The sequence below is a fragment of the Cervus elaphus genome, chromosome 22, assembly GCF_910594005.1.
Source record: "Cervus elaphus chromosome 22, mCerEla1.1, whole genome shotgun sequence".
In the NCBI taxonomy this organism is placed as follows: domain Eukaryota; kingdom Metazoa; phylum Chordata; class Mammalia; order Artiodactyla; family Cervidae; genus Cervus; species Cervus elaphus.
In genome coordinates this window covers 45744938-45760267 of record NC_057836.1, presented here as the reverse complement: position 1 = coordinate 45760267, position 15330 = coordinate 45744938, and the positions used below count along the sequence as shown (strand labels likewise).

Below are 15330 nucleotides of genomic sequence, written 5' to 3'. Positions count from 1 at the left end.
GGGCCCGGCGACCTGGGGAGGAAGGCGTTGGCTCGGGGCGGGCAGGCCAGGCGCCCGGGAGGGCCCCTGGGGTTTTCGGCGGAGGAGGAGGGCGCGGGAGCCGTGGCGCGAGGGCTGCCACCTGACCGGGAGCGAGAGGCTGGGGTCCCCGGCCAACCCGCCGCGGGATCCTGGCGGGTCACCTGCGGCCGGAGCGGTGTGCGTGTGAGTGCTTGCGCAGACGTCAGCCTCCCAGGCCCGCTCCGCCTTCCGCTCACCGCGCGCACCCCGCGCCCCCTGCCGCCCCCACCCTCAGCTCCCTAGCCCCACGCGCCGGGGCACGCGGAGCGCCAGGCTGCGGCGCCCGGGCGGCAGCGGGCGGGGCTGCGGGGCGGGGCCAGGCCGCGGGGCCCGCCGCCATTGGTCGAGCGCAGCACCCGGGGCGGGGCGCCGGGCGAAGGCGGGTGGGCGCGCTGGCGGAGGCAGAGGCGGGCGCCCGGCTGCGGGACTGGCTGATCCCTTGCCGCGGAGACGGCGAACGGGAGCCGCTCGACGGGTCCGGGGAGAACCGCTCGCAGAGGCGGCGAAAGGCGTCCAGGCCTAAGCTGGGCTTCTGCCGCTGGAACCGCCATCCGGAGCCTGGGCTCCGATCACTTTTCGGAGGGACTATTGACCTCGCCCTGCGGGAAGAAGAGGGGCGTCCGCCTCCAGGAGCAGGAAAGACGGAGGAGCCAGGGCCCCGCAGAAAGTTCGCCTCCTCTGGGGGACAGAGGGGGTGAAGTGGGAGGAGGAGCCTGTTTAAGGCGAACTCAGAGCTGCGAAATCTTAGGGCGGCGTTCAAGGCCCCCTCCCACACGCGAGCGCAGCAGAGCGCCCTGCTCCTCCTTCAGCCGCTGGCTTCACCTCGCAGGGAAAAAGAGCATACCCTCGGCGCCGGGGGAGCGGCAGAGCTGAGATCGAGGTCGAGTCGGGCAGGCACCCTCCACCCGAGCGATCCCCTTTGGAGCGGGCCGAGCAGGTGGCATAGGCAGTCGGGAGGATAGGTTCGCCCGCCCCGGACACGCACATACGCAAGCACCCGCAATCACTTCCAAGGGACCCTCCAGGAGTCTCTAAGGACCCGGAGTCACCCCTTCTGCCCTCTCGCCCCAACCCCGGAGCCCCAGGCGGGGACCCCGGGATCGGACGTCCCCACGCCTCCGGGCACCTGGCTCAGCCGGAGTCCCCCGGCTCCGGGCAGGGCAGGGCCGGCGGCGGCGAGCCGGAGCCCGCCCAGCGCCCGGGCCCCGCCGAGCCCTCGGAAACCGCTCATGGGGCACCGGCTCCCTGTGTCCCCTCGCCCGGCCGCGCCCAGCCCGGCGCCCCGAGACGCGCAGAGGAGGATCCCGGCGCAGTGACCCGGGAGCCGCCGCAGCCCCTGGAAGCCTCGGCTGCCGGAGAGGAAGGCTGCTCCCCGCACCTCCAGGCCCTTCCAGGCATCCCTCTGAGCCGCGCCAGAGGCCCGGCCCGCCATTCCCAGGTAGGAGGGAGACACCCCAACAGAACTGGGGAGGCGGGGAAGCCGGGGAGAAAGGTTTGAAGCTTTGGGGGGGAAGGTTAGGTGAAGCCTTACAGGAAGTGGGAAAGTCAGACTGATTGAGCCTGTTATGTGCCAGGATCACCCGGCAACTTCACTTACCTAGAGAAAATGGAATTAGTTGAGCACCTACTCTGGGTCAGGCTGGATGCTTATCCCAGGAAAGAAAGACTTAACTGAGTTTTTGTTGAAAGAGATCTGGAGTAACAGCATGTTTGAATATAAGGAAACTGAGGCTTAGAGAGGAAGAGGCACTTCCCTTCCCCTAACACTCCCTTCCTCCTTCCCAAGCTGGCTGCAGCCGGCAAACCTGGCTGAGGGTGGGGCTGGGGTGGGGCCAGCGGGTGGTGCCCTTGGTGAGGACCTCCTGAGAGAGCTTAAGGAGCGCCTTCCTTGTTTAGAGTTCTTTGAGCTTTGGGGGGAATTGGTGCAAGGAGTGAGTTTCCTGGGCGATCCCCTTCCCAAGATGGGTTTTCTGTGCTCAGCTGGCCAGAGGGCCTCCAAGCACCTCTGCAGGGCTCTCTCCTCCCTGCGCCCCCAACCCGGGGAGGATGACGAAGGGTATAGTCCTGGACCTCAGGGGAGGTGGGAGGCTGTGCTGTGAAGGGGCAGCCAGGTCAGAAGCCCATGATTCAGGTTTCTTCTGGCGTCAGAGGGCCATGATGGGGTCCCCCAAGACCTCTGCCTGCACTCCAGTCCCTCTGCCCCTTGACTGCCAAGAGGAAGTGTCACAGAGAAAGGAACCCGCTTGCTGTGTGCCAGGAGCTGTGTGGGCCTCTGGCTTCTCACTGAGCTCTCAGGGCCACGCTGTGGGTTTGTTTCTACCGTTTGATAGATGACCAACCCCCCTAGGTGCAGTCATTTGCCCAGGGCGACTGGACTGGTGAGAGGCAGATCTGGTCTGCCTCCTTTCTGCCACCTCAAGGGTGGTGAGATTGGCTTTGCAAAGCACCCAGGACTCCTCTCAGTGGGGGCATGGAGGCCAGTGAATACATGTGTGTGCCCAGAGACTGGGATGTGCCCTAATGGTGGAGGCTTGGGGTGTGTGGGAGGGAAGGAAGGAGGGAGAGCTCAGGGTATCACAAGGAGGAAGATGTGGCTGGACTCTCATCCTCTGTTCTTGCCCCTCTGACCCTTCCATCTTCCAGGCAGGCCCTGGGAGAGGGGCACGATGGAGAAGAAGGGGTGAACCCACAGATGCGTGGGGCAGGAGCTGGCTGCTGAAGGTCTGGGGGCGTCCCGGGCAGGGTGCTTGCCCCCAGCTATCTGCAGCAAGAGACAGAGTGAATTAGAAGGGACCTCTGGGCTCATTCCCCCAACCCGATGCCAGCTGAGGCTTCACTGAGTCAGACACTTTTGTAAAAGCCTGATTTTGGCCAGAGGGTGGGTTTTTTAGAGGTAAAAGCCCAGACTTTGGAGCCAACAGCCTGATTCTAATCCTGGCCCGACCAGTCATCTGTGTAAACTGGGGCAAGTGACTCAGCCTCTCTGACCTCCCATGTCCCCATGGGTCCAGCAGGTTGATGGTGGTCCGTTCTTCATGGGACTGCTGTGAATTCACTCGGATAGGGCACTTAGGCACCCAGCATGATGAAGATCTGCCAGGCTGTGGCAACCATTCCCCCAGCATGGCCCCACCACCTCTGCTCCAGGCCCTTCTGCCTCCCAGGTGCCCATAGAAAGACCCTGGGGTGAGTCACAGAGCTTGCATTCGGGTACCCATGTGCTACTACTGGTGGCTCCCACTAACCATGCTCGGGGCCTCCAGGGGAGGAATCTACATTCTCAAAGGGCCCTTTGAACTCCGACCCCTGCTTGCTCCTCACTGTAGGGTCAGCCTGGCTGAGGATAGAGAGAGGGGAACAGGAAGTGGAGGAGAGAAGCTGTGCCCACAGCACCGCCTGCAGAGCCTCCTCTGGGGGAGGAGAAGGGAAGAAGGATGCGGGGATGGGGGGCAGAGCCCATGGAGGTGCTGTCACCTGATGGCCAGATGTCTGGGTGCTTCACACAGCCCCACGTGGCTGGGGCCGTGTACAGACTCACAGCCTTCTCTCGGAGACGAAAGCCACAGATTTTTTTCCTCCATTGCCCTTTACAGATCCCGTATGTCCTCTCTCTGACCCCCTGCCTCCTCTCTCTGACTTCCTCATGTCTATTCAGTTGCTGATGTTAACACGTCTAATACCAAGAACTCTGAGCTAGAGGCTGGAGCAGGCAGTGAAGGAGACACACTGTCTCTGGGGGCTGCCAGCCTTCTTCTCTCTCTGTGTAGACAGAGATGACCAGCAGCAGAGTCAAGCTCCCGGCAGAGGGACTTGGGGAGGAGGCTGTCCTGGTGTGGGGCCTCTTCCCCCCCGCCCCCCCCCGCCCCGATCCTGGCCTCCATTGAAGGCCCAGGCTGGCTGTCTCCCAGCCTGGGAGGAGACTGAAGAGTTCACTGCTGTTGGCTTACACCTTCCTCTCCCTTGCTGCCCACCCAGGTGTGTGCTCAGTTCACAGCGACCCACCTCGGTGTAGCTCCTGGGCCAGCTAGACAGGGTGGAGGTGGAGGGCGAAGACCCCAGAAGGAAGCTCTGAATGATCTCCGGAAGGAGAGCCATTTGCTTCTTTCACACACAGGTCATTTATTGAGCACCTGCTGTGTCCATGGCACTGAAACCCTATGGTATAAGCTCATAGTTGGTTTCAGGCACAAATTGGGTGGGGTATGTAGGAGTTGTACGTTTGGAGTCACCATCCTGCCTCCCTTATTAACTAAAAGGGCCAGTCGTGTAGACTTTTAAGCATCAGGTCCTTACAGGGAAGGGAGTGCATACTTCATAGAGAGGTGGTGAGCAGAACCCCAGGGCATGGGGCAGAGTGCCTGAGACTGACGCCCTCCTTGGCAGGTTACTGGCTGTGTAACCATGAGCAAGGTACTAAACTTCTCTGTGGTGCTTCAGTTTCCTCATCTGTAAATTGGGGTAACCACCTACCTTCTGGGGATCCTGAAGGATGAAGTGGGTTAGTACACATTCAACTTAGAGCGCTCTGCATATATTAACTGCAAGATAAATGTCAGCTGTGATTATTGTTCTATACTTAGCACAGTGCTTGGCACACCGCAGGGCTTGTTACTGCTGATTGTCGTCACAGCTCCAGGGTCAGCAGTATGCTGAGCTGGCTTTTTGTGTGCATCCCTTTGCAATGCATTCATTGAGATCATCTTGGGAGCTTGGAATCGGCCATGGCGGGAGTTTGACACCATGAAATTGACAAATGCTGCCAATCAGAGCTTCTGTGAAGGTCTTTTTAAAAGACCACTTGACTGCATGGTGGCTCTCAATTGGGCAGGGTGATAGCACTGAACAGGTTGTGTGTGATGGCAACCCACTCCAGTATTCTTGCCTGGAGAAGTCCATGGATGGAGGAGCCTGGCGGGCTACAGTCCATGGGGTCACAAAGAGTCGGACATGGCTGAGCAACTTCACCCGCTTGGTGGGGTGGGAGGCAGAGGAGCCTTCAGAGAGGAGGTGACATTTGAGCCAGACCCTGATAAAGGGAAGAGGGGTTCTGGGGGAGGGGCTGGCATGAGTTGAGGGCTGGTCCCAGCAGAGCTCAAGCTCACTAGGGGTTCCAAGTTGGGGGGGGATTCTGGTGCGTGCTGAGAGAGGAAAAAGGAGGGTGGCTGGGCTGTGAATGGCCTTTGGGTGGGCCTGAGGAGCCCTTGGAAGTTACTTATCTCTAATTGGGCTTTGGAGCTTGGATCCATTTCAGCCTCTCCCACAAGGTCAAGAGGTTCCTGTAGAAAGTTTTCGGTATCCCCCAGAACCATAAACCCTTGGAACTATAGGGACCTGAGTCATTCTTGAGTCATCCCCTAGTCCAGGCAAACTCCCAGGACATGGAGGTTGAAAAATTGCTGGGCAGCCTGGTCCCCGGGCATGGAGGATGTGGTCTGGACCTGGCCTTTCTCTTCTTTCTGGGAAGGCCAAATGGCCATGGCACCCCCTTGCTTAAGAAACGCTCTCTAAAACCTTCCCCATGTCATGTCCCAGAGTCACAGGCTCCCGGGAAGCCAGAACTGCAGAGGACAGATGGTCCAGGCAGAGAACAGATTCTAACAAGAGTCAGCATCTTTGAGACCTTGCCACGTGCTGAGCCCTTTACAACAGCCCTGTGAATCAAGTCCACTTTATAGATGAGAAAAGCGATGCCTAAGGAAGTTAAGCTCCTTTCCCAAGAGGAGTAGCGAGTTAGGGGTAAATCGAGGAGTCCAGCCCCAGCAGTCCCATCTGGGAATAAATAAGTGGTGAGAGAACCCAGGGGTGAGTGAATGAGTAAGAATGGGTAGATAAGTGAAGGAGGAAAGAAGCAAGACAGGGATGTTCAGGCAGAACTCCACGGCCCTTAGAGAGACCCCAGTCCAGCTTTCCCATTGTACAGACAGAAAAGTGAGTGAAAGGCGCTCAGTCATGTCCGAGTCTTTGCAACCCCATGGACTATACAGTCCGTGGAATTCTCCAGGCCAGAATACTGGAGTGGGTAGCTTTTTCCTTCTGCAGAGGATCTTCCCAACCCAGGGATTGAACCCAGGTCTCCCGCACTGCAGGTAGATTCTTTATCAGCTGAGCTATCACAGAACCAAGTAGGAGGCTAACAGGGGAGGCCACAGCCTCCAGCACAGGCTGCAGGGCCAGGCCCCCGGCTTCCTGACACTTGGCCCCCTCTCTCTGCTGCAGTCCCGAGCCATGATGAAGACCTTGTCCAGCGGGAACTGCGCACTCAGCGTGCCTGCCAAGAACTCGTACCGCATGGTGGTGCTGGGCGCCTCGCGGGTGGGCAAGAGTTCCATCGTCTCCCGCTTCCTCAACGGCCGCTTCGAGGACCAGTACACGCCCACCATCGAGGACTTCCACCGGAAGGTTTACAACATCCGCGGCGACATGTACCAGCTGGACATCCTGGACACGTCCGGCAACCACCCCTTCCCCGCCATGCGCAGGCTGTCCATCCTCACAGGTGGGTGCCGGGGGGTGGACACGGGAGCGTGAGTATGGGAGTGTGTGTGCTCGGCGCTTTACAACTTGCAAAGTGCTGCCTCCATCTGAGATGAAGCTCGTGAGCCCCCGTGCACCACCCCGTGAGGTCGGAGAGGTATTGCTGCTTGCCGACAGAGGATGGAGCCAGGGCCCCGGATCCCTTCCCTCTGACTCTGGTTTGATAGATCGTGGCTGCCAGTGCTGCCTTCCAGATCTGTGGCTTTACCCAGGAACAGAGGGGCTCCTGCCTTCTTCCTGCCGCGGGTGACCCAGCAGAACTCCGGGGCCCAGGGTCAGTCTGTCAGGCTCAGATCTATTGACACCCGAGGCCTTTACTGCCTCTCAAAGAGGCAGGGACAGGACCCAGACAGTGATCAGCCAGAGAGGCTGGTGGGGACCTATGCATGCTGGGAACTCAGTAATAATCACAGTAGCGGCCATGGTGATTGCTAACTCTTACCAGGAGCTGCATGCCTGGGCCTCTTTCTAGAGCTTGGCATGTATTTAATTAATCCTCACAACTAACCTAGGAGATGGGTATCTGCCTTCATTTTACGTGTGGGGAAACTGAGGCCCCGAGAGGTTGAGTTACTCCAGATGATACACAGCTGGGAAATGGCAGTCTGGCTCTCCTGTAGCCTCTCAGCCAGGCTGGGAGTTGGGGGAGGGAGGGGAGCTTGTGGGGTATTAAGCGAGGGCAGATGGAGATGTGAAACTGGGCCATGCTTTTCGTCACTCAAGCAGTTTTGTGTGGTAGCTAAGAGCATAGGCCCAGAAACTGGTCTGCCTGGGTGCAAATTCTAGTTCTGCTGTTTCCTGGTTTTGTCCCTCTGAGCAAGTAACTTAACCTCATTGAGCCTTGATTTTCTTATCTGTTTCACATCTGTACCCATCCTAGAGGCCTTCATGAAAATTAAATGAGTTTATGTAGAAAAAGTGCTTGAGGAGTGGAAGGTGAGCACTCACCAAATATGGGTCTTCTGTGAAACCTGCATTTGCAGTGTGCATGGAATGGGCTGTGCAGTCATTTCCTAAGCCACGCTCTGCCGTTGCTGGGCAGCTGATGAAGGAAAGGAATCAGCAAGTAGTCCCCCAGCCATCACTAAAACAACTCCACAAATCAAAATACTTCTGCACCAAGAAACCCTTCCTATGCCCACCCCTCCCTCTACAGCCCAGCCAAGACCCCTCCACGAGTGCCCTGGGCATATGGCTTCCTTTTACAGCTGTCCTCGCTGACCATCTGACCCAGATCACACTCAGCCTGACCCACTCCACATTTTGGAGAAGAAGTTTGTGGACAGAGGGAGTCTGGGCTGACCTGGGTTCCAGTCCTGTCTCCACCACTTGGCAGCTTACACATGGGACCAGAGGTTCAGATCTCAGTCTTCCCAGCTGCACAATGGGTATAATGTTGCTTCGTCCCGGGGTGACTCCTCAGCCTACAGGAAAGTGCCAGGGGAGGGGGGCGTGGGGGTGTTTCCAGGACACGGTGAGGATTGCAGGAATGTCAGCTCCCCCTACTATGGGGAGGGGACACAGTGCCCACCGATAGAAATAAAGCTAACAGAGGGAGGGAGAGAGAAGATATGGAGAGGAACCATGTGCATGTTCCCAAACTTAAGTTTTAATTACACAAATAACACACAAAGGCATGCTCCTCTAAGCATATAGATAAGGGTAAAAAGCCCCCTTGACCCTTGCTTCCACCCCACCAGGCTCCTGCCCCCTCCACCAAGGTAGCCACCTCATCAGTCTTCCATACCCTCCATGAACATAATTGACATTCATGTTTGGGTCCCCAGAACAGAGTATTTTCGTCTTTTTTACGTGCATGTGTCATTCTGGGCACATCTGTCTGGCCACCCGTATTTTTGCTCGCCAGCCTGTGCCTCATTTTCCAACCTGGTGCTGATGCACAGCGCATTCTGAAAGCCATTAATTCTGCCGCCAGCTCTCCTTCCAGCTGCCAGCCAGGCGCCTCTGAAACTTGGCATGCAGCTTTGCATTTGAATGTGTCAAGGCCGCGGAGTCCTCAGGGGCCTGGGATTAGCCTACCAGGGTGGGTTTCACAGCCCAAGCAGAAATGGTTGCCAGGCCGGCACTGCCTTGCAAGTGCCTTTCTCAACAGCCCACACCACCTTTCATCATATCGCATCCCGTCCACGCGGCCAGCTTTATGAACACCCACCGTGCATCGTGACGAAGCCTCCCTTTGCTCCGGAGCGTGTCATTGGCAGGAACGCAATCCTGAATGTGCTGTGTGCTATTTTGGGGGGACAAATGGTATGCCCTGGGGGTCCAGAGAAAGGAGGCCGTGGGGCTACCAGAAGCTGGAATTGCTTGATTCTCCTCTTGAGAACATGGGCTGGACCCCGGCGCCTCTGAACCTCAGTTTCCTATAAAACAGGGATCTTAGCATCTCCCCACAGGTTCTCAAGAGTTTAAGCCAAACTGCAAAAGGTGCTTTGAGTGTGAGATTGTGATCACTGTAGTGAGATCTGAAAATCAAGGTAGAGGCACTGGTCTTCTCTCACCCTCCCCACCTCCCCATCATCCCTGTTTCAAAGACCTACACTGAGGGATACAGCAAGTTGTAGCAGGGGTAATGTGGGCCTCAGAGGGTAGTGTTCACTTGTTCATCCACCATGTATTCAAGAAGCAGCGGGCACCTGTGTGTGCCAGGCACCAGGAATCGGGTCCATGTCTCGGCCCAGCCATGCCTGAGCTGTGTGATCTTGGGCCAGTTGCTCACCCTTTCTGAGCCTCAGCCTGCCCACCTATCACGTGAAGGTAATGAAATCTCCGTCACAGAGGTTTCATGAGGAATCCAGGGGTACTCAGGTGGGTCTTAACACGTGCTTGTTCTCATTATCCTTTTGAGATACAAGTCACTGAGCCCATGTCACTCTCCACTTATTATCTCATCAGACCCTCAAAAGCATCCTGCATGGGACAGGTGGGGAAACAGGTTTAGGGAGGTGGCATGACCCGCGCGAGGCTGAGTGAGGGGGCAAGGGATAACCTAGGCCTGCCTCCTGCCAGCACTCTGGGTTCCTGGCTGCTCCAGGCCCCGGGGATGTACACTGAACAGCAAGAGCCCTGCTCTTGTGGAAAGTGTAGTAATTACTATTCTAACACAGTCCACACAAGCTCAAAATCACTCACTCTGTCTACGGCCCTGCAGGGAAATGTAGGGTGGATCCATTGTGTTTGAACCAGGCTGTGCCACGTATTAGCTCCGTGACAAGCGATTTAACCTCCTGGGCCTCAGTCTTCTGCTCTGGAAAACGGGAATAATAGCAGCTCCCCTAAAGAGTCACTGTGACAGTCAGGTCAAGGAGTGGGGAGAGGGCAGAGGAGCTGCCTGTAAACTTACCTCCCGGGGTTTCTGTCTCTGCAGGCGATGTGTTCATCCTGGTGTTCAGCCTGGATAACCGGGAGTCCTTCGATGAGGTCAAGCGCCTCCAGAAGCAGATCCTGGAGGTCAAGTCCTGCCTGAAGAATAAGACCAAGGAGGCGGCAGAGCTGCCCATGGTCATCTGCGGCAACAAGAATGACCACGGTGAGCTATGCCGCCAGGTGCCCACCACCGAGGCCGAGTTGCTGGTGTCCGGCGATGGGAACTGCGCCTACTTCGAGGTGTCGGCCAAGAAGAACACCAACGTGGACGAGATGTTCTACGTGCTCTTCAGCATGGCCAAGCTGCCACACGAGATGAGCCCCGCGCTGCACCGCAAGATCTCCGTGCAGTACGGGGACGCCTTCCACCCCCGGCCCTTCTGCATGCGCCGTGTCAAGGACATGGACGCCTACGGCATGGTCTCCCCCTTCGCCCGCCGCCCCAGCGTCAACAGTGACCTCAAATACATCAAGGCCAAGGTCCTCCGGGAGAGCCAGGCCCGCGAGCGGGACAAATGCACCATCCAGTGAGCGGGAGGGATGCTGGGCTGGGGCTTTGGCTGGGCCTTATGGGAGGTGGCCCCAGCGCCCGCTGCCCACATCCCCCGGACAAAACCTCAAGAGCAGTCACATTCTGAGACCTTTGGGGGGCCAGACCGGAGGACCCCAGCCTCCAACCTCTGTATAGTCTCCTGCCTTGAACCGCTTCCCTCTGATTCCTCCTTTCTGCCGCTCCCCTTGGGTTTCAACTTCTCCGTGGGGGGTGGATCTCTGCCGGGCTGGAGGCAAAGCTGGGTGACATCTGGACTTATGTCAGGACCCGAGTCAGAGCTTGCCTGTCCTTGCAAGAAACGCTGATGCCAGACGGGCCAGGGTGCCAGCTTCCAACGGAGACTCCTGGAACATCAGAGGATGAAAACAACACCCCGAGTCGGCTGGGAGGGGGCTCTGCACTCCTGGTGTAAGACACAGCTTGGTTTAGGTGGCAGCTGGAAGTCTCCCCCTACCCCATCCTGAACCACTAACCCTCTGGCTCAGCAGTTTCTATCGCCTGCCCCCTGAGTTGGCCCCCAGCTCTCCCTGACACTGAGCCAGGGGCGTCTCTGTGTTCAAAGTGGGTGTGGCCACATCTCCTGGACCACGTCCATCTCCTGGGCTGCCTCCCTCAGCCTCCCCTCCCAGGTTCCTCTCGTCTGCTGGTTGTGCTTTGTTGTTGCAGCTGTTGTGGCGTTCCTAGTAGAAACGGAAATTGTTGTACTGTAAAAGCCTAGTGATCCCTCGTTGGCCAGGACCTCCCCCCAGATTCAGATCCGCTGCCTCCATGGGGGACACCTTCCTCCTCGGCTCCCAGATGGGGTTCCCGTGGCCTGTTCGCAGCTGGACACTGCCCTCCTCCCGAGCTTCATGGTTTACACTTACATAGACGGGGCAGGCAGGCCGGGGCTGCGTCTCCTCCTGCCCCCATTTCACAGAGGAGGCAGCTGAGACTCAGAGGGCCAAGGAGCAAGCCCCAGCTCCGCCTCCTGGCTAGTTCAGGATGGAGCTCCGTCTGGAAGCTGGCTGTCCTCTGCTGTGCTTGTTCCTCAAGCATTTATTGAGCACCTCCTGGGTACTGGGTCCACTGTGCTAGAAAACAAAGAGGGTAAGCGATGCACTTGATGCCCCTAAGGCCGAGGCTCCGTGGCTCCAGCCTCTTTCCCTCCCCCAGCCTGGCCTCTGACTGCCCCTGCTGCCCTACTGCCTGTGTGCACGCAGCTGTGGGGAGATGTGGAAGAGTAGCTGGGAGCTAGAGCTGAGCCCAGGAGAGGCAGATGAGAAGAGCTCCCAGGGGGCCTTTTCCTGGCGCCTGGGATGGGGTTGTGCTGGGTACCAGGCATGGTGGGATTTGAACTTGTGGACCAAAGGCTCTTGTCATCAGCTCTTAACAAAGACATTTTGTATTTAAATCCTTGAAACTATTGAAGTTTAGAGCCACAAGGCGCCTTAATGATTGTCTAGTGAATCCGAGGCCCAGAGAGGGTAAGTAACTCGCCCCGGGTCACACAGCAAGCCTATGAGTGGCAGAGGCAGGGTTAGGTCGGGGCATTCAGCACACACTATGATGTGCCCCTCTCCTGATCCTGCCTCAGCCCCTGGGGCCTTCGGGGATTTGAGGTGTCGTCCTCCTAAGCCTCTCCGCAGATCGGCCTTTGAGGGCTCCTGTAGATCCTGTGTACATTGTACCCACGTGTATACCTGTACACACACGTGTACACACACGTGAACACCCAGAGAGACACGTGCCCTGGCCTCAGCTCTGCACACCCCACACCTCCCACCCGGCCCTGCTGCTTAAGGCAGCCGCTCTGACCCTGCTTCCGTACCCCCACCTGGCCCCAACCTGAACCCTCTAAGCAGACCAGGTACCCTGGCCAGGACAGATGTGTGGCTTGCTTCCCCGTATCTCTGTGTACACTCTCAATTAAAGTGGGTTTGTTTCTAAGCCGTGTCCTTGACCACGTGTGTTTTCTGTATTTCCAAGAGGAGGTGTGGCTCTTCTGCAAGCATAGCTGGCCTTTCCTCCCCAGACGGCACCTGCCTGGTGCCCTTGCCCTGCGGGTCAGCGCTGAGTCAGCCATCAAGGTTAATTAAGTACGTGGTGGGAGTGGGGAATAAAGCCCCCAGACCGGAGGGAATAACAGCCCCGACCCTTCTGGGCCCTCTGAGGGCTGTGTGCTGAGGTGTCTGTGTACCTCTGAGGAGTGACCAGGTCAGACAAGAGACGCCTCCTCCCCGTGGACCATCAGCCCTTTGTGATCACCACGCGTCGACTTCTAGGTGGCACCCAGAACCATGCGGAGAACATTTGGCAATAACGGGAAACAGTTGTGATTACCAGAACTGCGGAGAGGGGCGGCATGCTATTAGCTCCTGGTGGGGGATGTTGCTGAACACCCTCCAGGGGCCAAGGGCAGCCCCCACCATAAAGAGTTACCCCATCCTGAAGGTCGGCAGTGGGCAGCCTCCCCGCTTGGACTGTCAACCCTTGAGACCAGGACACGGCCCATATCTATGTGTGGTTGATACAACCTACACCTTTCTGGATGGTACTTCATAAACACTGGACATGCAGAACATGCCCTCGTGTGAAATGAGACAGGATGAGGGTGGGGATGGCAGGTGGAAGTGGGGGGAGGTGGAATGGAGGGAGGTTACATGTCCCTGTGTAACCCCAATGTGGCACCTTGAATGGAAGGTCTCCTTGGACGGAGGGGAGGGGATCAACCACACCCCTGCTGTGTGAATGACATCCCTCCTCTCGCTCCATCTTCTCTTCCAGCCCCATGAGAAACATGCTGCTCGTGTTCACCCTTCTTGTGGTGGGGAATTAGGCTCAGAACGCTCAATATCTTATCCAAGATGGCACAGCAAAAGGGGTGAAGTGGCAGATCATGGACTTGAAACGAGGGTTCATCTGAGCTCCATGGGGAGGAAAGGATTTTGCATCTGGGAGACGGAGACAGGTCTGTGCTTTTGATGGGTCAGCAAGTACCACTGAGCAGGAGGGCCAGGTCTGGAGAGGGAGGTTCAGAGAGAAGGAAGACAAGGTCCCTGTGGGCCAAGGGCTTGTGATCCAGAGGGAGAGACCCTGTGCGGGCATCCGGGTGAGCCTGGCTGCGGTGGAGGAAAACCAGCCTGGGAGAGCTCCCGGCCTCCACCTATGGAGGAGCCCAGCTTCCCTCCCATCCTTTGCCCACGCCAGCCAGAGAAGGTCCATGTGGGAGGCAAGTCATTGTGATGCTCTATCAGTTCTGGGTTTTGTAAATGTGAGATGTGGAGGTGAACATTCCTTTCTGCATTGCAGGTCAGAACCGCACCCTAGGAAGGGCTAAATGGGGAGGCAGCTGGGCGCACCCACACAAGGCTTCCACGGTGCACCAGAGCCCAGGGACCTCTGTCACACTCTGTCTCCATGGCGGAGGCGGTTGGGGGGTGGCTGTGAATACATCCTATCTCCTCCCAGACTTCAGGTTCTTCAGTTCTTAATGGGGAGTGGCGAGGAGGACAGCTGGATCAGACAGCACATTAACAGCCCCTTACAGCTCTATGTTCTCCGCAGGAAAGAATTAATATTCCCACTATATAACCCACAACATTCTGATCATTACTAAACAGAACACGTTTGCTCCAGTCCCGGCCCCAGCCCCACTCCGCGCATCCCACAGATTCACCCTGGAATGGGGTTAGCAAAAAGCTGTGGCAGAGGAGGCAGATGTCCCAGAACAACAGCCCTGGGATGGACGGTGGAATAGATTGTAAGAAAAGTTCCTCTCATGCAGAGAGCATTCACAAATAAGCCCAGGGCAGCCAGTTTAACTTCCATCCTAGGAAGTGAGCACTGGAAATCTGATTTCTGAGAATTCTGAACAGCAGACTCTAAGGACTTGTTCTGTTCCACCTCCCTGAACCTGTCACTTACTCCAAAGAAAAACTTCAGTCTGCATCCTGGCTTGGTGGGGGGCTGATGAGAGGCCACCGGGGCTCAGTGGCAGAGGCTACTGGGAATGCGGAAGGGAAAGGGAGCCGACCTTTGTTGCAGGCCCGCTGTGTGCCAAATACCATGCTCAGCCTGTCCCCACATCCTCTGATTGCATCCTCGAGGCAAAGCTATATGAATCCTCACAGGAGGGCCCTGAGGCCCAGAGAAATAAGGCGTACACCTGGAGTTGCACAGCCAGTTAAGTTGCAGAGCTGGGCTAGAATTCACGTCTGACTGCAAAGCGTGTTTTCTCTCTAGAGCTTTCATAGCTGAGCCAGATAGAAGCTGCTCTCTGGAGGGAGAAGCCAGCAGGTTGGGATGTGATATGCGAACATGGTTCAGAGAACTTGGGTCGATGTCATTCACAAGGAGTGAGAGGCCTGCCCCTCATAAACAAGGGCACAGCCACTGCAGCTGAGAAGAGCTTAGCTTCTCTCTCATGGAGAAGCCCGAGGTGGGCGGACTAGATCAGAGGATGGCTCTGCTCCACCGGGTCATTCAGGCATGCGGGTCTCAGGCTCCTGCATCTCTAGGATCGTGTCACATCTGCAAGGTCAAAGCCACTGCGACGTTCCGGTTCAGCCGAAAAGTTCAGGGAAGAAAGCGCAGACGTTGCACCTCTGCTGTTCTCAGATCCCTGGACACATCCCATCTGCTCACTTTCCACCGGCAAAACTCGGTCTTGTGTCTGAACCTCCCTGTGAGAAGGGCTGGGAAACACTGTTCCTTGCTGGCTGGCCCCGTGTCCAAGGGTGACTCGTAGAAGAAGACGGGGAGCGATTGGCCGGCCAGCTAACAGTCTCCACCCAGCCACCCTCACACAGTGGTCCAGA

General features: G+C 57.3%; 1 protein-coding gene across 1 annotated transcript; it reads left to right on the top strand.

The window, feature by feature from the left end:
- Positions 1 to 455: 455 nt before the first annotated feature.
- RASD2 (RASD family member 2) lies at positions 456 to 12466 on the top strand. Its single transcript, XM_043882237.1, has 3 exons — positions 456 to 1498; positions 6277 to 6556; positions 9980 to 12466. Exons 2-3 carry the CDS (start codon positions 6286 to 6288, stop codon positions 10507 to 10509), a joined length of 801 nt encoding a protein of 266 aa, XP_043738172.1. The 5' UTR covers positions 456 to 1498; positions 6277 to 6285; the 3' UTR covers positions 10510 to 12466.
- The last annotated feature ends 2864 nt before the right edge of the window (positions 12467 to 15330 follow it).